At 39.6% G+C, this 22,434-nt stretch overlaps 1 protein-coding gene across 1 annotated transcript in view; it reads right to left on the minus strand.

Annotated features, from left to right (window-relative positions):
- Positions 1 to 13,703: 13,703 nt before the first annotated feature.
- The window catches only part of LOC124292288 (titin-like), a 194,577-nt gene continuing 185,846 nt past the window's right edge, over positions 13,704 to 22,434 (minus strand). Inside the window, exons 29-31 of the mRNA XM_046729354.1 lie at positions 17,338 to 17,370; positions 16,918 to 16,942; positions 13,704 to 16,367 (exon numbers count right to left, since the gene is read on the minus strand). Of these exons, the coding sequence (XP_046585310.1) occupies positions 15,788 to 16,367; positions 16,918 to 16,942; positions 17,338 to 17,370 (638 nt within the window). The 3' untranslated portion in view covers positions 13,704 to 15,787. The remainder of the gene's footprint in view (positions 16,368 to 16,917; positions 16,943 to 17,337; positions 17,371 to 22,434) is intronic.

Here is a 22,434-nt window from a genome sequence, read left to right on the forward strand (position 1 = left end):
TGCGCGTCGTAAGCCATCCCTTCACGACCCACAATGCTGGAACGCGTTTGTGTCTTTGCGCCCAGCACAGCCCACACATACGTTCGAATCTAATAGTTTAATCTGACGAAACCGGCACGAGTAAACCCTTTTGAAGTTTCCAGCATGAACATTTTCCAATCATCCGCGGGTCCCTGCTCAAACCTCCAAAGGCGGTAATCCTTGCTGTAGTCGAAAGCCATGTAATCGTCGTTCAACTCGTTCGTCGTGACGTAATGATACGAATGGTAACCCCAATCTTTCACTAGCTGTTTGCTGGCTTCCACGAGAGACATGTTGTGAATGATGGGAATGCCCAAACCATGGTTCGGACCCGGCAAACGCCAATGGACCGTCTTCGGATCTAGTTCGAATTCACTACAAATGCGTTCGTACGCACGTCGATCGTACGGATTGTTTACGGCATTCCACGCCTTGTCCTGCGGAATCGGGGCACTGATTTCTTTCAGGATACGTCTGATCTGGTAGTACACGTGAACCGAGAATACAGACCAACTCAGCGCATCACGACGAGTGTCATTCAACGTCAGCTGCACCTGGTGGTCGCACACCACACAGCCAAATTGAATTGATTCTGCCAGAACTGCATCGGGTTGTTAAACAAAGCGTGTACCGTTTACACATGTCAGAATTCGACAGCATGGTAGACGTCCTGGAAAATCTGCCTGCCAAATCCACGCTGTACATCCAAGTCTAACTCAGCGAACTGCCGTTGGTGCATGACGTCATTGAAATCATGAAAGGGATCAAACTCCGCTGCACCAAACAACAACAATACCAAGTTTGCTCCGTTTACGTGCGGGTGAACGTTAACGCCTACACCAGTCTGCAGGGAGTCACCATGACCGTGGAAGACACGATATCGCTCACCAAAATTTTCCTACTCGACAACATACATCTCATGGGTTTAAAGTGCACGTCCGAGGAATTATCCGATAACCAATTGAAAACCATTTCGTAATTTTGTATAAAACAACCGATGAACAACCATCATCCCAACGTAACGCTAGCAGATCTCGGGGACACGCGAGGATTCGATCTGCCCAGCGAGGAAAACACCTTGTTCGTCCTGCACTTAAAAGACAACGTATACGAGCGGGTGTCACTAGCAGACATCAAACAGCCCGACTGGTTGATGGACATGACCCTCACCTCACCCCACATATCTTTCAAAAACAATGATTATGTCTCCAAAATTACGAACAATGGGATCCTTCTCACTCCAGAGATGTACAAGTTTTACGAATACCAGGTGACATGGGCAACATGTTAACTTCAAACGACATGGCTTCATATTTACGGTTTGACGTACCCAATTACCATCGGGATTTTTTCGATTCAAATTTGACTATCAATTCACACACCACGCTCATAGCAGATACCAGACACAATCACCCACAGTGTCGTATCGTCATAAGACCTGTCATCAGCGAACACGAGAAAAAAAATTCATAGAAAAAGGTAAGCAACAGACCCAAGCCTTCATTACGAAAATGAATGTACAAGCCGAGCCGTGACAGACAGACACACACACACACACACACACACACACACACACACTGCGACTGGCTCACAGCGCTCGCTGGTGATACCGAGACGGCAGCGAGGCGACCCGGGGGAACTGCCGAGAGATGCGTTTCATTCACCTTCAGACATCTGTAGCCTCGCTAGTCAGCCGGCCGTGCATCATCATTGCCGAGCCGAGACACACACGCACACACACTTATACTCGTCCACGGCGCTCGCTCAAAGCATCCCCCGAGACGGTAGCGAGGTGATAACTGCTGAGACCTGCGTTTCATTCACCTTCAGACAGCTCACACATCGCTACAAGTACGTCCTAACGAGACAGTAGCAAGGCAGCTCAGGGGAACTGCCGAGAGCTGCGTTTCATTCGGCTGAAAACACCTTTCGCCTCGATAATATATAACAAGTACGATACGTTGGATTGTTAGCCTTTCGCCAGTCCGACCCAATGCTCACTAAAAGGTTATTATCGCCTAAACTATTTGACCGATTTTCGTGAAATTTTGCATGTATCTCGGCAGATGGTTGCGCTATAGCCACCGGCATTGGGAACACCCTCGATGACTCCATTAGATTGATTAAGACTTAACTACGACAAAAAGTTGGCCATTTTGCCTTTTCCCGACCGACCCCATGCTCACTTAAAAGTCAATATTTCAGAAACTATTCAACAGATTGTCATAAAATTTTGGATGCACCTCAGTAGTAGTATACACTATGGTGGAACTGCATTTGGGACTTATCAAGGCCTTAATTTGGAAAATTAAGGCCTTGGGAAGGACCTGATGCAGTTCCACCATTGTGTATACTACTCGAGGTGGCTGGTGGCTGGTGGCTGGTGGCTGGTGGCTGGTAGAAGTCTCCAAAACATATTGTGTAGCGCAGATTAGATATTGCAATATATACAGCAGCTCACCTTCGGCCTAAAACGCAGTTAACATAACAATTACAAAACCAAATCACTGATCAAAGGGCTTCCACAGTAATTGCCACTGATCTAAAACAGTTGAAAGTTGGACGTGTCCGGGAGCTATTTTATGGATATAAGTCCCGTCATGTTCAACACTTTTGGTAAAATCAGTTAATCCGTTTAACACGTATTGTATTGACAGTATTGTTCGCGTGATATAATAATAATTATGATATATTTCGGTTTCACAGATATACTTCACTTTCAACATATGTTTGTCCAGGAACATGAGGGAAATATCAGTCAGGATAAGTTATATATGATGTTTACACTTTACAGTCACGGGGATATTTGTTATTGTTGAAATGTATTTATTTCCGTGTATATAATGTATGCATTTATTCATACAGGAAGCGCTTGTTACTAAAAAACATTTTCTCATGTTGAATTTGTTGATTACATTATTCCACGCCTCACCTGTGTAATGTATTGTCTGAATAGACATTATGTCGTAATTTTGTTGTAACCGTGTATCGAAAAACAATACATTTCGTTGTGAGACTGCGTGCGTAGTCACTTGCTTTCGAAACATATACTGAAACCACCTGATTGTGATTGATGGTATCTGTGTACGTATGCTGATGGATCAAATGGGAACATGTAGCAATGTTGAAGAAGATGCAATAGTGAGTACACCATACACATTGCAGACAAACAATTGTGAAATGGCCTTGTGTATCGGCAAATAATCATCATCGCATGGCATCGCAAATTTTTCTTGTTTTATCCCTGTGTAGAATTTGATGGTTAATGCCCATGAACTACGATGAAGAAGGGATGCTTATTCGTACTGGACATATTGGCGCGTCATTCCCGAAAGCATAGACAAACTAAATGAGAAACGAACAAAGTTATTCTATTCGAAAAGGAAGAAGGGGCAAGTCAATTCTAACCACAACATAAACATAACAATCGAGAAAACTCCAACTAAAACAAATGTTGTGATTATTGGCACATACGCGACATGCCTTGTACATCAAGTATATGGTTGACATTTCCTGATTACCAACATGTTCCTGATGTTAATCAACACGAGTGGAATTGTGTTCATGTTTATGATATTACTAATTCCAGGCTAGATTACTGGTATGTGCTTTAAGGTGTAGGGGAGACCGGGGTCAATTGTAACACGGGTCAATTGTAACAAGGGCGATTACTCTAAAAGTTTTCGCTCAAGCATAGTGTAGGTGAGTAGAGTTATTACCCTTTACTTTCCTGCGGCACTCACCCAGGCGTTTTTCATCTGCTCGATTAAGGCGAGATACAGTTGACGAAAAATCGTTTTTCACATAGTTAAGTAAATTTTTCACAAAACGTATTAAAGCGTTCTTAATGCAGTAAATGGTGTTTGGTATGAAATTAACTTTTCAAGTGTAAAATTTAGATATAACGACATATTTGGAAGTAGAAATATTTGAGAAGCCCACGTGTGATGTGGCATGAAATATGGCTACTGCCATCAGGGGCAATTGTAACACTGTTACAATTGCCCCCGTGTATTTTTCCCTTGTGTTATAATAATAAAGCAAATTATGATGAAGGTTTTATGTTAGTTCTTTACTAGGTTTATCATAGTAGAATATGTTCAGTGTTATGTTGATAGTTTTAGCCTCGGGTGAAAGTTTTTGGTGTTAGTCTTTGTATTATTTTTTGGGCATACCAAAACAAGAATTTTAAACGAAAAACACTTTAAATGTCGATGGTGATAAAGGTTTATTGTTAATCCATTTCCACCTCAACTGATCAAGATAACATCTTTCCACATTTTATTTTGATTTTATTTGGAAAATAAGCAAATTGTTACGTTTGAACCTTCTTTGTTACAATTGCCCCATCCATCTGTTACAATTGCCCAGTGCTAGGGGTTCAATTGTAACACTTGTAGTCATTGCATTTGATACGTAATAACTTTGTAAAGACATGGTAGTGAACTTGAAACGACACTGAGGTTTAAAGCCAAGAAGCCAATGTACTAGTTAGTACCGATTAACTTTGTGAGCGGTCGTCTGGGATCGAACTACAAGAAGTTAAGTAAAAAGTGTTACAATTGACCCCGGTCTCCCCTGCAGTTTAGCATTTGTCCTGCATACGTATTACTGACAGAATTTATGTGTGACAATCATTGATAGTTCAGCGAGAGAATAGTGTGCCATATCCGTGTGTATAAATACACATATATGTTTGTTATTATCTTATTATTGTTTCAGCGTGCAATTTGTGAATAGAGGGAGCTGTGACGTAGCACTGTTAACATGTTGGTATATAATGTGTCGGTTTTATTTAAACGTATGTCTGTTTGTTTTTACTGTTTACTAAATATCCTCTAAGTTGTGCCACTACTGTTCTAGCCGTTTTGTGTAAGCCTGTGGTTTTGAGAATGAATGATACAGTTCATATCTCATGAAAAGAGAACAATCCTGTTGTACCATTTCCTCAAAGGAAAACTAACTAACACCTAATAAAAAGAATACATTAACACAAATATATCAACATACACGTGCGTCACACCACCCATTTCTTAATTCTTTTCAATACAAATTGCAAAAATGCCCATACTATGAACCTTTCTTCCCCTTATATTTTTATGATCTGACAAAAATATCACAAATATATTCTTTCAAATATGATTGTACACATGTTGCTCTCTCAATTGCACGAATATGGGGTCATTTAATTCGTTCAATTTAGACAGCGCGTCATTTCTGATTTTTAAAATAGAGCGAGCTCTTATACCATAAGGTGTAACAAATGCCACAGCCTGAGAATTCACGGGAACGTGGTTGAACACTGTAGGCACACCATCATATTGTTAGGAATAGCTGCCTTTTGTAAACATTACTAACATCCCGGCCAAGGTCACGTCTTTGTAACGATAGCCACACCTTTTTTATGACGGAACAACTACAATATATGGAACATTTTCTAATTTTTACTAAGCTCCAGAAAACAGAGCATCGTGTAAAGTGGCCTTCAGTGGTGAGTATATTGTAAATAGAACCGACAAAACCCTTTCTGCACAAATGTATACACATCTTCCGAATGTAGCCTATTAACCTCAAGGGAGTAGTTAGCCTCACACAGTGTGACCACTGGTCAGTGAAGAATGGTGGAATAGGATTCATCTCGTGACACTAAACATATTAGGGAGGGAGTGAGTGATTTAGTTTTACGCCACTTTTAGCAATATTCAAACAATATCACAGCGGGGACACCAGAAATGAGCTTCACACCGTGTACCCACATGAGGAATCGAACCCGGAAACATATTGGGGAAACACAGTTACATTTTTATAATAGTCAGTTATTATATCGTTTCCAAGAAAGCATTTGTAATCATAACTAAAACATTTCTGTCTTAAAAGGGCTAGCTGAAAATACATCTATTTGTCTTACCTTTTTCAACATAAATAGTAGTTTCATATAATATATACGACTGACGCAACGTCACCCACAACGACAACTGTACATGTCGGCATTTCTGACTATTTCACATAAAGACAAAATGCTCCTGATCACATACATTTCACATCTATACAGATGCCATCTCTCTGACTCAACGAACGTTCCTTCGTAACATCCAGCATACTCATGTCATTGAACGCACCAAATCTGGAAAGTCGGTTAACCGTAGGAATGTTATACGTCCACATTGTTGTACATTTTGAGTATTTCCTGTGAGGTGAAGGTTTCTGAATAAAACAACGCACGATCAATCTATTTAGCTGCTTACAGTTTTCATATATAATGCAGATTTTGCGTATCTTTTATATATTTTGTCTTCGTCATTGCGATTTTTGCGTTGGGACTTGACAGAGGACTTGCTAAATTGGAACCAATTACGTCATAAACTGAGGCATGTTCATATACGAAACCTAAGGTCAGAACATTTCCTCACTTATTTTGAGCTTCTTACTTTCAATATGAGGAAATGTGTATACTGATATTTGACATGGATAATTGTAAATGTATGTTTTGATTCATGGAAGAAATTGTTGGGGGGCTCTGTCAACCAGTGTAAATGATATTTAAGCAAGGGCTAAAGGTATAACAAACGATGGTACACTTTTCTTGTGTGAAAGTGTCTTGGATTCTTGTTCGGATATTTTACTCCCTTCGAGCGTATATTTGAAGATACTTTATACATATCCAGTGTAAATCTACAGAATTGTGACCGATGCCAGCTATCTGCTGGTCATTGCTCGTTAATGAACCGTCTGCTTATTGATATGTTACCACTTCAATATATTATTGTTTTGTACTATGTTGCATCCCTATAGTTTTGCTTACATCGTGAATAAAGGGAATGGAGTAAATGAAACATACATAAACTTACGTATTATTTGTAGCAGTGGCTAGTCTAGCTGAAGAAATGTTAGAGTGTTTCATGTCAGGCGGTGAAAGCGTCATGTTATTTACAGATTAAAATAATATTTGGTAATTTGTCTCACCAATGTTTTCTTATTACAAATTCATTACCCAAATGCACATCTGGCAAAAGAAGACAGAGCGCAGCGCCCCGAAAGAGGGTTATGTTAACAGGTTAACAAGGTCGGATCTGACCACCACCGAGGCAATGGCTGCGCATTGAAGACAGCCAATGAATGAAAACATTGTCAAAAGAAGACAGAGCGAAGCGCCCCGAAAGAGGGTTATGTTAACAGGTTAACAAGGTCGGATCTGACCGCCACCGAGGCAATGGCTGCACATTGAAGACAGCTAATGAATGAAAACATTGGCTAAAGAAGACAGAGCGAAGCGTTACTGGTCATATAGGGCAGGCGTTGTTCCATAACATCGCAGACATGTTGGGAAAAGGTCATGAAAAAAGGCTGGCCATGCTAACCAACACGAATGTGCTGCCTCAAACAGTCAAGACGAATATATGTCGGCGGGAATTAGCGTGCTGCAACGTGGCGTCACTTCCCTGTATTTGCGCCAAGTGTAGAACAGATCTCAACCAATGTCGAAAATCCCCGAAACGACGACTTTGAGTAACGCACGCGTTGCTAAAGCGTTCTCGTGGACGCCTTGAGAACCTCGCCAAAACATCAGAACTGTGAACAATTTTGTCTTATGAACGTCATGATCATTTGCTGGTTACAATAAAACAGCATGGAAAGTGTTGACATTTTACAGTTGATTGTTTGGAGAAGAACTCAGTTCATGGAAGGGCTTTACGGATACTTGCACAAAACATCTAGAAACATTGACAAACTTCCAAATCCAGCATTGAAATATTAACGCATAAAATAATTATACAAATTGTGAATCTAATCAATATTTGCTAACCCATGAAATCCCGTATTCACGAACCACGTAAGACCATGGAAGCTATTATACTCTGTAGATACTACTTTTAGAGAAATGCTTGAATGTATACTCCTTTAATATGGTAACGAAAGAAATGAAGCCTTTCTACCTTTCATGTGTTTGCCATCATAATTGCATATCTCTGGATTGGTATGTACCCGGGGCCGTGGGGCAGCCTGGTGGTTAAAGCGTTGGCTCGTCACGCCGAGGACCCGGGTTCGAAACCCCACATGGGTACAATGTGTGAAGCCCATTTCTGGTGTCCCCCGCCGTTATGTTGCTGGAATATTTCTAAAAGCGGCGTAAAACCCAAACTCAGTCAGTCAGTCAGTCGTATGTACCCACCATTTTCGAAAACAGCAATAGTTTTTACATAACTTCTCAAGATTAACATTGAAAGATACACTTGCAATTTAATATTTCAGGGAAATGCTACTTTTTCTGAATAAAGCTAACGTTAAAAGTGAGTGAGTTGGTGAGATAGCAGTCAGGCTCATCTGCAGTATTTGAACCAGATCATGACTACGATCGCACATTATATTACTCTCATCTCAAGAGGTTGACATGGAATCGGGCAACCTTGTTTTCGTGTGTTGCAAAAGGTCGTAGAATGGGCCCGTTTCTATCAGTCAGCTGGTCAGGTCATGCCCTGTGAAGAATATTGCGTATGCTCACGTGTAATTTCTACAGAGCATTATGTCAAAAGGCGAGGAGTAAATCTAGGCTCGGATGATGAAACATTAGAAGCCTTATACTGATTACGGTTATAGGTTGCCCAGATCTAATACTGGCCACATTTCCTAGTGATAGAGACTCTTGACAACGCATCTCTCAAACCTAACCCGAAGAGGCTATATATGTAAGTTCTACGCCATTTAAATTATACTATAGCAGCCAGATTTTAAGCATAAGATATATTTTATCATTTTCATATCGCCTCCTACTAAGGGTCCGATCTCAAAATCTATTCCGGGAGACCTGTCGGTTCTTCGTCTGTCGTAGTGTCATAGTCACGACTTAAAGGGATGACAAGTGGTGCCACAGTTGCCTGTTGTAAGCCATCCCGAGACCAGTAACCTTGTTGTAATGACGTTAGCTACCTTGTTGACACAGTTTTGCCAAGTTTCAGTCGTGATTTTGTTAAGGGATTCCTTAACCAAAAACCTCTACGTCACGTAATCTAAAAGTTGTGTTTGATCTGGCAACATCTCCTTTGACAATACCCCATATCATTTCAATGGGGTTAAGGTCACAGTGATAGGGTGGAAGTCGCAGAATATCGTGACCCTTACTTTTTATGTAACTGTCAACTTTGTAGAAAGGTTCACCTTTGTGGGTTTTTATGATCTCATATAGCTGAGGCTTCGTTGCCTTTGAAGGCCGTGCGATCTGCAATTTGTCGAGCCATGATATCATATCACCTTTTCGACTGTTCGATGTCGGGGCTTTACTGTCGGGGTCCTGCACGTTGTGGTATGGGGCATTGTCCATTACCATAAAAGACTTCTCTGGTAGAGCTGGTACCAACTTGTTTTTAACCCAATCGAGGAAAACCGCACCGTTCATCTCGGAATGGTAGTCTCTGTTATCTGTGGGCTTTGCCCTGAGAGAAAGCCTTTGCTGGAGCAACCAGCATGGAGAATGATTAGTCTCTCTCCTTTCCCTAGAGGCAGATTTCTACGTGACCCCTTATCACCCCCACCGGGTACCCACTGACTGCTGGCAGTGTGCGAGGCATTCACAGAGTACTGACCTATTCTCCCCCGAACTTTTCTTATAACGATACCGAAAGAGTGTAAGAGTCGCCAGAGTGTGTACTTTGATACTCTGAGGTTGTGTTCTTGCTTCAAATGCTTTTTAAAAATTTTCAGCGACATGTATTTGTTTTCAGAATAGAGCTTGTTGATAGACTGCCTTACAAGGGTCTTTTGAAAGTTGTCCAAATGTTTTAATTTGTGTGATTTTGACACGACCCCTACCTGCTTCGCATCACCCTCACAATGTTTGTGTTCCAGAACATTTGTCAGTACCCTTGCTGATACTCCTAAAGCTCTTGCTGCCCGCTTACGGAATTTATTAATGGCATAAAATGGTTTGCCCCTTTCGGCGTCAGCACGGAAAAAATCGTACAATTTAATCATCAACTGTTTCACGTCAGCATTCAACTTCATTTGTCATCAGGCATGTGTATCCCGTGCACGACGAGATAGTGGCTGTTTCGTTTCTGCGGTTTCACCCCGCCGCTACAGATAACAACTTTTGCGTTTTCAATGATGATAGTTTCTTAAACAACTTTTTTGGTGGAGTCCGGACAATTTTCAAATATAAGAAAGCTGTTGGGTATTAGTAAATGATAAACATGTGTACTATTTATATTTATGTGGCAATTTTGTACAATGATAAAATTTGCAATTCATCTGTCCGTTCTGACTCAAACGGACTGTAGTAAGCAATGACGAATACATCACGTGTGTTACCATGGACGTTCTTTAGAACCAGTACATGGTTATGCTGTCGTGACCATCACCACTAGTCGATTTACATCCTATCAAACATTTATTGGATGGCTTTCATAATCCTGTCCGAAAACGTCAACCGTCACTTCAAATTCTTCTGCAACTTCTGCACAAACAGTAAGCATACACATACGGCTTGATCCGCGAATTTGAGGGTGTGGGTCCACACAATATACCCCAGTTTCATTTATCCCAGACTTGCAATACAACAAGTGTGTTTGTCAGTATTTATCTGATTTTGATAGTAATCAAGTTCACCATCACAATATCTTCACCATCAACAATGAACTAGTCTTCACGAATACGCTCAGCAAAACATGTTCAATAGATGAGCTAATTGGGCTATAATAAATACCTTTATTGGATTAAGCAATCCTCCAAAGAAAGAAAGTCACATACCTTGATCTTTCTCTACCACATTTCATATAATTTAATGACTCCAGACTAGAATACGACTGCAACAGTGTGATACTTACGCGTTGTTTCTTTATTGTTCAGATTTAGTTACAACATGCAATTAAGAAATGATTTTGCGGTGGTTTATTGGCGCACGAACGCTTTGAACCGTGCAAGGCGTCCTTGCGAAATTCATTTCTTATAATTTCGTATTTCGTTAGAGTGATTACAATTTGATTGAGAAGAGCATTTATACGATTTACATTATCGGTTATTTTTAAATGTTGTGACCCAGCAGCGGATATAGTATTACACGTCCACAAAACAAAATATTTCAAATTTTACGAAGAAATATAGAGCCAGCTAGTTAAGTTTATTCAATATAAATGACTTTAAATCAACACGCGTTACTTGTTAGAGTATGGTCTGATTTATTAAGATTAAATAGATTGAATATAGCTTCAAGTAGTGATGAGGGCTTCATGGTCTTTATACGACTTATACGAGTGAGTGAGTTTAGTTTTACGCCGCACTCTGCAATATTCCAGCTATATGGCGGCGGTCTGTAAATAATCGAGTCTGGACCAGACAATCTAGTGATCAACAGCATGAGCATCGTCTTGCGCAATTGGGAACCGATGACATGTGTCAACCAAGCCAGCGAGCCTGACCACCCGATCCCGTTAGTCTCCTTGTACGACAAGCATGGGTTACTGAAGGTTCATTCTAACCCGGACCTTCACGGGTCGACCTATACGGAAATGTCAGTGTCATATGGCTGGGATTCCGGATAATGTGTTCTGATAAGGCTGATTTCTTCACTGATGTTTTGTGCTCTTTCGTGCCAAATGTACATTTCAATTTGTATATACACCCTCTTGGGTTAGGGGTGGTCTCGCTGCATCCTTTACCACTGGCTTTTGATAAAGATTTTAGGGTTATGCCAGATGAGAACGTATTTTATCATACTCATTGTGAACACACTATTACAGTTAATTTCTTGGCACGTGTGCCCAAAAGTATTTCTCTTGAGTTTAATTCATGGTTTGAGCCATTATCAATACCTATAACGTTTCTGTTTTCTTCAAATTTATATCGGATTTTCCCCCCATAGTTTCTGTTTGGCTTGTGTATGGCAAAGTACATAACTGACGATGCGTCCTGCGTCAACCTTATGTCGTAATTTGCGCACAAAGTTCGATATCTGTTAATTTAGCATCTGCCATACCAGTGTGATTATTCGGAGCCACTGCATGAAGCATGCCAACCAATATATTTTCAACAAGTTTATTTACAGTTGAGATATGTACCTGAACATCAGCAATATCACCATCCTTGTCATTGTCGTCACCACCATTATATTCATCTTCAACAACAATATTGACATGAACATCACAACTATTAGCAAACACAGAACATGATAGTCCAAATGATCAATGGTTCACTGACAAATTCGGTAATCTCCACAGTTGCCTATACCATGTATATACCACAATACGTTTCTGTATATCATTTTGAAAATACATACGTTCACATAACCTCTTCTGTTGGTGAACCATTTTCTTCCCTTACTGCTGAGATGTTTACGTGGCTAACGCTGTAAGCGAGAAGTCACCCGAACCAAATCAAATTGTGTTGTACAAACAAACGATCGTGATATAAAAACTTGGCGTATGAACTTTTGAATGTATGCAACATCACTACTGGCACCATAGTTAAAAGTCCAATACTGATCAAATAGCACTGAACATATTCACTGAGCCGTGTAAGTATACCATGATTCTTCAGAGTTGAAAGTTTTTCACGACCCTACTTTCCGTGAACAATACGTACTGGGTAATGTGCGCGAGGCATTACGGTAGAATGTTGCACCGGTCTTCTTTATGTTCTTTCCCACGAAGGAGAAAAGGGGGTTGTGTAACATCAGTATTGCTATGCTTATCAATTGTTTTTGATAAAAACTGTTGATAATTATTAAGAAGGGAAGTGCCACAGAAGATGAATCAAAAACATCTTCACGGACGTCGTCAGTTCATGGTTAAAACATTATTTCTGGACTATATTATTGTACATAACGTTCATTGATCCTAACAAACACAATCACTTGTAATTGAGTTCATAGTACACAGTCTCGGAACACATGTAGAGTTCAACTCAAATATTTTATTTCTTCAAAAACCTTTACCTGTCGGTCTATAAATCGTAAACATAACATGTGTCAGGTCACTGAAATTGACTTGGTTATATGTTTTTACATACACATAAACAGCTTTATATGTCAATACAATTGGAAGCGTTAGCTTGAACATATTACATGCCACACAACGTTTGCTGAGGATCAAGTTATGATAAGCATTCGGTAATGAGGATTTTAATTCTTTGAGACTGTCACCATGCTCACACGAGACATGCAGAAATTGAACGTTTCTGCTGCGTAAGCGTCTGTGAGACTGTTCTCCGGTCACGAAGGACATTCATTTGCATCCCAGTGACTCGACTTCACAGGCAGGAACGTTTGGATTAGGCTGGAGATCATGTCAGTTGGACAGAACGAGATGGGGTTCCCGTACAAAGAGCAAAAGATCCAGAATCCCATCGTAACTATTGAAGTTGTTCAATCATGTTTTGACATTGGATTGTATAGCTGGGAGAATTTTGTCCTTCGAGGACGTTACAGGGATGACATTCTGGTTGTGTAAGTGAGACCGTACTCCATCCTCACAGACGATAAGACACGACGTCATCGTGCCAAGGTCATAGATGCATTGAACAGGACACCCGGTCAACAGATCTCAGCTTTATCGAAGACATGCCGAACAGGTAGCAGATCGCAATTTCACGACTACCTGTTCTTATTGCAACTCTACAGGACCTCGGCAATGCTCCTACTGAAGAGTGGATGAATCTTCCTTAGCACATACTGGGAAGACGAGGGAAGACATTGATAAGTGCATATTTGTTTATTGCGATTTACATCAGCGTATTATGAATTCATGCAAAACACGTCAGAGTATATATCATTATATAGTTGAAATGCACCCAAGGCTGGCTCGTTTAATGATTAACTAAAACAGATATAGACCAAATATCAACAATCTATTACATTCCTATTCCAAATGTAAATACTATGGAAATAATATACATTTATTTTCATGTTTTCAGTGTTGGACTATGTGTTTTCAAACATTTTCGGACAGCCATGTTGTTTGCATTTCCTCCAAATATACCATTCACAAAATGTAGGGGATATTCCATTTTGCGAGCATAACACTAGCCAATGTAAATGCATATGGGGAAAAGAAATATATACCCAAACATTTCCAAAGGAATGGAATAAATTGTCACATTTTCCTTGTCATAATTTCTCATCATCATCTCTTTCCTCATTGGCTTCATCATTTGCATTTTATCAATCTTGTAAATCCAATATCCCTTACATGTTTTGGTATATAACGAGAATGTATTATCGATGGCTATTTTTCAAGGATAAATTGATTTTTAATTGATTTTTTAAACCGAGTGAGATAGTTTACAGTTGATCATTTGTTTAACAAGAATATTCTATAAACTCCAAAAGCCCATAATACAAGTCAATATTAAACATGTTTCAAACGAATCTGCGTCTTAAAAGCCCACGGTTGAGAACACTATGAATTTGATCCAGGTTGTGTGTACTAACCATGGTGATGTTTATGAAGAAAATGTCAGAAAATGTACAATAAATTTGTGGTTTTAGCTGATCGCGGAAAAGATGTTCCTTGTAATTATGTAAGACACTCTAATATTGTATCATTAATGATTGAATGGTAAAACTGTTTCAGCAAACTTGAATACAAAAGACTGACAGAAAACTCCGGTTATATAGCTAATGCGTAGTGATGATAAAGCAACATAGTTTTCACAGATTAAGATGAAATACAACATAATTGTATTATGCTTTTGCAGATTAGAATTAAAAATATCGTAGAGAGAGGTATATTATTATCGTAACGGTTGTTATTATTCTAAAAAAAGCTACATTTTTCTTTGTATGTAACAAAGGTCACTCGAAAGTAACGTAAGCATGAGTTGCTTCACTTGTCTTGGAACTGAAAAATGAAACGTTCACAAGCCATCTTCTAATGAGGGGCGGTCAAAAGCTTCCTACTCACTACTTACATTTACAAGACAGCTGTGTTGATATTGAGTTTTCACACTTGGATTATTGATGAATTAGCAACGAACGTTCAAGCATCTCGCACCTTTCGATATTGTTATTCAAGTGTTATTCGAGGTACCCTATTGAAATCATGGAAAACAACAAATGAGAACAGAGCAGTGATAATGTTTCTCACCAAAGAGGGAGTCAACGCGACCAAAATTCATGAATGCATGACAAATATCCCAAATGATATCATCGCAATAGTGGAGGTGTTAATGATGTCTAATTTGAGAAAAATAGCTTGTGAATATGGGAAAAGCCATTGAAGTGTTTGTAATATAATCTTGACCATTTACACATGTCTAATACTCCTCATCATCAACGAGTGGAGTGAAGCCTAAAATAGGCACATGGCAAATCTCACATGTTTCGAAATTTGAAGTCACACCCGCGTCGAACCAGATTTTTCAATGATGACGAACTCATCAGAACTGCTGCAGAAACTTCGTATATTAGCGACCAGTCAGAAGACTTATTTTCAGGATACTGACAGCAGGGTGCAGGGAGACTCCTATTGCCAAATAGAAACACAAAATTGTCCCTACCATTTATTTGTATGTTGAGGTTCTGTGAGCTTTCTCACATTTACGTTTCAGAAAATGGAAATATGCAGGAAATAAGTATACGTTGATAATGACTTACACAGAATCACGAAGTATTATTCACACAGTTGCCGTGTTGTATGAGGAGGATGTTTACCTCATATTCACACATCGTCATTTTTCTATATTTACATATTAGGTTTTAGCTTCAACAGTCCCTAAGATTTAATCGCTTGTTTCCCTTTCGGATGAATTCAAACCTTGCCTATTGCAACCGTCGTTACAATTAATCCTCCATGGATCTAAAAATGCGAGGATCATACAGCACGGGATATCCGGACCGGGAACTTGTACGTGAATCCCTCGATTTCGATCTGTTCCTCTTCTTTCCATTCTTACCTTTCCGCGGAACATGGCCATCGATTACGCCATACACATCATCATCCGTGGGCAGCATTTTTTGCATTGCTCTTCCCTTCAAAGCAGACGAACCAGATGCATATAGGTCATCAGAATCCAAGCTTGTGGAATCATTCTCAGCTGTAGGTTTTTGCCGAGGGGCTGGTGTCTCCCATGCCCTACCGACTGCACTGCTGGAACGTCTGCCAGTTTCATTTTCATTGGAAGGCCTCCTGTGTCTTGCGGCATCAACAATCGCTGGAGTGGAGAGGGATGAGTCAAGGCTGTTATCTGTTGTCATGATGTCTCCATGACTAGTAGATATCGTTCTTCCGTTAGAGTAACTGGGACTGTGTAGAGTCTGCCGTCTTGTTTTATGTTTGATCGTTTCGTAAGCGGCATAGAAGCTTGAACTTTGTAGAGGCTGCAGTCCTTTTCTATGTTCAATCGTTTCGTAAGCGGCGTCACTGTTTCAACAACACATAATCACATTAGATACTTTGACCTGTCATTAAAGCCTGTAAATAACCAACTTTGATTACACTTACACATCGTTGGTCAAAATGAAACACTCTACCTGATGAGACAGTGTTCCCGTTTTATCCACATGAGCAGGCAGAGAAGGCATTTATGAATAATATTGGTTGCATAAGCCAAAGATTTTTTTATTTATTCACTACATAACCTCAGTTTGTGAGAATCGAGACAATTTTTGTACATGTACCCGGAATTGTCAGTGATCAAATTTGGGTTTCGCTAATTACAGACCTTAAGGTTCTCTGTCAGTAATACTATGCTTGTGTTCTTTTTCCGTGTTATTCGTTTTGTTATTTCACGGCGAATGAAAGCCCGACCAAATTTCTCGGTTGCATTTTTTGTTTTTTCATCACGGACATTAAGCAGCCTTCTGTTCCCACTAGTGTTGTGCCATGTCGTAGTAACATGTTTCACTGTTAACTTTACCTCCAAGATGAAATAATGAATTCACTGACACTGAAGATGCAAGAACTCATTTACCATTCAGGTCTTGAAAGGCCGCAACCTGCAACAGGAAAGCATTTTACAACCATATGTACTTATGCCGGTTTTGTAGTGCCTGTCTACTAATAAATTGAGTGAGTTGAGTTGAGTTTTACGCCGCACTCAGCAATATTCCAGCTATATGGCGGCGATCTGACAATAATCGAGTCTGGACCAGACAATCCAGTGATCAACAGCATGAGCATCAATCTGCGCAATTGGGAACCGATGACTCAACCAAGTCAGCGAGCTTGACCACCCGATCCCGTTAGTCGCCTCTTACCACAAGCATGGGTTACTGAAGTTATTTAAAGTAGAATATTCTCATGCGATAAAGTAGGGCAATTTTAAAGCAAACGGTGATATATAGGAACAGTCTATGTAAATCAAGACGTCTTGCATTGCTTGATTACTTACGGCTGGTTTCATCTTCGGTGTGTATATCGGCATCTGTCAACGGACACAGTAGAGTAAGAGTACTGAAGGTTAAGTTAACCCAAAAAATCAAATCACAAAGAAAACGGTGAATAATGGCATAGGTCGGTAAAGGCGTTGAATGTGATGGCAAAAAAGTGTTTTTTATTTCTTTTTATTTTCAATATTTTTTACAGGCATACATTATAGGATCATACAGGTAGGCAGCAAACAGTACATGGTAAATCATCTGAGGTACACAATATGTAAAAACATGTACACAGTATTATAGATTAATATAGATCTATCCTAAGGACAAGTGTAACGTTGACCAGAATTGTAAAAAACAACATTTGTTCAGTACCATTTGATAAATGGAGATATTTGGTAGCATCATAATATTTAATAACTTCTTTTTTAATAAAATTGATATTAGGCAACTAGTTTTCAGTAGCACATTTGAATATGCTTTGTTTGACTAGAAGGATGATTACATTAATAGGTTTATTATTTTCACCTTTAATTCCAAACAAAACCTTTTCAAACGTAAAATTTACTGATAGTTGAACAGCATGAAGCCATTTTGTTACTTCGTTCCATATTTTCTTTACATTTTAACATTTCCAAAAGAGGTGGTCAGTAGTTTCTAGATCTTTTTGGCAAAAGGATCAAAGTGGTGATTCTATGTATTTTATTTTATAAAGAAAAGATTTTGTTGGTAAAATGTTGTGGATAATCCTATATTGTAACCACCCAAATTCAGTACTTATAGTACATTTGTTTGGGATAATGATTGTCAGTGAAATATCTGTCTAAAATACGTTCCATTTTGGAATGGCATGGTAGCACGATGAAGGATGAATTCAAAAGAGTATTATATAAATGTCTATTTCCCGCAGAATTATTTAATGATTGGTAATTAAAGGGAAAGATGGGATTTTGCAACGGTTCTGAAAATTCGTAAATTTTATGTTTGTGTGCGTATGACCTTACTGCTGCTTTGATTCCTTCAAAGGTTAGAAAATTGGTTCTTATTTGATATTTGTTCGAACATTCTTCGAATGTTAATAACCTACCTTCCTCATGTATAATATCATTTACAAAAACTATACCTTTAGTCTTCAAGTTTCATACATTATCGGTTTGTCATCAATAGTATTGTTACAGTTACCCCAGATAGTTTGACTTTTAATTTGGTTTTCTAATAATATATATGATTCATATTTTCAAGAAAGACTTCCCAAACAGTAAAAACATCTTTCCAAAATCTATTGGATAAATTTGGAATACATATTTCTTTAATTTGCTTTGAATTACCAGACCAGATGGAATATGGACTAGGTATATGGAATATGGACTAAGTCGACTTATCAATTTAAGTTTTTGAGCATAAATTACATTTTGTACATCTGGTACCCTTTAAAGTGATTATGTCTCTTTTTACTTTATCCAGCTTATTATTCCATATAAATCTGAAACATGTTGTTTGTAATTTATCGAGTAGTGATTTTGGTCGATTGGGAAGGGCTGAGAATAGATGATTTAACTCTGAAAGTAGAAGGGATTTTAAAATAGAATTTCTCCCAAAAGGAGATAACGAACGCGTTGACCAAATATTCATTTGTTTTTCGATTTTTGCAGTTTTGTCCCTATAATTATCTTCAATCATGGTTTCAAGATCAATATTAAAGTTAATTCCTAGAAGACTAAAATCTGTTTGAGACCAATCAAAGTTGTATTCTTTACATAGTTTGTAACGTGATCTCTTCTTTGAACCAATCCAAATGAGTTTTGTCATGTCAACGTTTACCTGTAAACCAGAAAAGCGAGCAAATATTTGCAAGACGTACAGAACTGCATAGAGATATTTTTCGGATCCATCTAACGAAAGAGTAGTGTCATCAGCAAATTTCGACAGAATATATTCTATGTTACCGATACTAAGTCCTTTAATTTTATCATTGTTACGTAGCATTATACGTAATATTTCCACACAAAGAATAAACAAGTACGGTGCAACAGGATCGCCTTGGCGACACCCGCGCTAAATCATAAAAGGTTGTCTAGCAAAACCATTGACCATAATCCTAGATTATATATCATTATAAAAAGTCTTAATCCATCTAACAATGCTTGAACCAAAGTTAAAAAACGATAGGACATGTATCAAATAATTTCTATCAACTGAGTCGAATGTTTTTTCAAAGTCTACTGATAAAAGTAGTCCTGGTATCTGATAGGTCTCTGTGTGTTCCATTAGATCATAAATCAATCTAGTAACTTCACCTGTGAATCTCCCTTTAATAAAGCCTTTTTGATCTTCATTAATACTACTTGGCAGAACTCTTTTAAATCTATTAGCTATTGCTGCTGAACCAATTTTATAGGAAGTGTTCAATAGTGATATTGGTCGCCAATTTTTAAGGAATTTCTTAGGCTTATTTCCCTTAGGGATATACGTTATAAGGCCTTGCTTTTGGGTGACTGACAAGTTGCCTTTATTATATCCATAATTTAGCGGTTTTAGCAGAAAAGAGCCCAGATCTTTCCAGAAGAATTTTTGAAATTCCGAAGTAAAGCCATCTGGGCCAGGACTTTTTTCATGTTTTTCATTTCATCCCAAAAAAATGATGGCAAAGAAGTTGCTATATTTGTGCTGTTTTGATTATCATGAACTCGTGTCACACATGTTAAAACAGTCCCAGTGCCGCAGTTCATGTTGTGATGAGAATGTTAAAATGTATGGAATAGGATTCTCGTGTATTTTGGATCACTGAAACCCTGAGGACAAGGCACATTTGAAAGTGAAGAAGTTGCATTTGTAGAATGACCTAATTATGGCACTATATCATTATGTCCAAATCATTACAGAAATAGATATCGTCTGAATATTCCAATTATCCAAATTAGCTTAATATGGTAATGTTTGAGATATAAGATTGGCTGACACGTCGCCTTGGTGTTGTTTTTTATATTTCGCGAAAATCATATTAGGACTGTGAAACCGAACTATGTATGTCTATGCTGCGCACATGTACACTTAATAAGTGATGGCATAACAAATAAGACAATTATGGAATCTTCATTATACACTGGCTCTTTCTCGTCTCTCCACAATACTGTCAAGGGAATCATGTCACCTCCGTCAACAGAGTCAATACGGATAACATGTTGGTGGATGTTACAGTGGGTCAAGGGGGTAAGTGGTAACAATGTCTGTGAATCTTCTCATAGAGCACAATGGGACCACCTGTACATCGTGATACTACTGCGTTGCAGCCAGTGCTCAGCATTGTTGTCTTGTGAGGTGTCATTTGTACATTGCTCACTCCTAACGCGAACAACGTATTGTAGAACTTTATCTTTCACCCAGATTCGGCCAAACAGGTACTATAACTTGGCATGAAATGCATGTGGGCCCGTTTTTTTGTAAATATCCCATCATCCAATGATCCAATCGATCTCAAACTGTGCAAGTGGATGTTTTGTCAGACAACCTAATCACATTGTAAATCACCGATTGTATGCATTTGTATTAAAGAATCTGTCTATGTAACTGTCAACAAAATAAACAGCAGAAAGGAGACTGCTTGCAGAGGGAGGGAGCCAATGACCTGTAACAGCGGCAGTGTTGGGTCAGAAAGGTAAATGCACGTGCAGTTCATGATAGTTACCTGTGCACTGCACAGTGATAGACCGTTTGGATCATTCACATTGACTGCTTCTAGCTGTCATCATGAAAGCTTATTCAGATGATGCTAAACGTTTAATTAGAATGTGCTGAATTTTTTTTTTAAAAGAGAGCAAACGTAGTAGTATATACAATGATTGTCCGAGATCAAGTCCAACAAAAGCTTTTGTCAGGCCCTTAGATCTCGCCGCCATCGTATATACTACTTTTGAATCCCCAGTTAACTTCCAGGTCACTATGACCGCGAACTAGCACTTTCCTGATCACTCTATGTCGTGTTGACAGGATACCATTAAGATTACCCGACAAGGTAAGTGTTAAATATTTTGCTTGGGGGGTAACATTGTGCCGTACGGTATGACTAATAATTCCTCTCTAACGAAACGTCTCCCTGGCCCATCTCTCAAGTAGTACAAGTTCGGCTCGTCAGCTTTGATGTCCACTTTATCTATGTTGTAAGTTTTGACTGACCATATCGGATGGGTGGCTCGTTTCCGAGTGTCCCCTTCGTGTTCCCCCGGCTGGTAGAGGTACCTCACGAGGGCCCTATCGGGTATCTGTTTCTCCTTCCTACGCAATGGTGCAACCGGTTCGGCTATCACTGATTTCAGTTTGATAGCATCGGCTGGTTTCTTGCCGGTGAGACGGGTGGTTTGGTGGTTGATAGCCGACACCACCTGATGTAGCCGCGATACCCATTCCGTCGATCGTTTTTCTGGGTTGACCATCTCTCTCGCATACTGGTGTCCAAATAAGCGCTCGGTCAAAGTCCGATTGAATCTCTCGACTATGGCTTGGCTGCGATGGGCTCCGGCCGCGCCACACCTGACCTTGGTATCGTGTTTGGCTAGCAGTTGTGACACGGCACCCATGAACTCCCGCCCAGGGTCGACTTGCAGCTCTGTGGGCCATGTCAACGGACTGCATTTGTATATGCGTTCGAATCCGCGGGCTACTTGGGCCGCATCCTTCGCAGTCAAGGGTTCGGCTTCCTTGTAGCGGCTGGAAACGTCAACGACGGTTAGGGCATATTTGTGCCTCTTGTCTCGGGGTAGGAACAGGAGGTCGGCCTGGTGGACGCTATTGGGTAGGGTAATGCCGAACTTTCTTCGGGGCACGTAGCGTGGTGCCGATAAATAGATCTGCCACAGGGCTTGTTTTTCAAGCCACGCTTTGGCCTCATCCGGGGGTACTCGGGCCATTTGGCCAGCTTATGTACGGCGCTAGCTCCTTTCCAGTACCCACGCGGGCTGTAGTAAATAGCCTCAAACTTTCTTTGGTTCTGTGACATTGTATATATACACCTATGTTCTTCGTTCAATTTTCTCATGCCCGTACGCATACGTGTTGATCCCGTCGATGGCTATCCAACGCTTCGTGTCCATCGGTGATAGGGACGTCTTGTTTAT

This window comes from Haliotis rubra, unplaced genomic scaffold (genome assembly GCF_003918875.1).
Source record: "Haliotis rubra isolate DU_JTF1 unplaced genomic scaffold, ASM391887v1 Scf511, whole genome shotgun sequence".
In the NCBI taxonomy this organism is placed as follows: Eukaryota; Metazoa; Mollusca; class Gastropoda; order Lepetellida; family Haliotidae; genus Haliotis; species Haliotis rubra.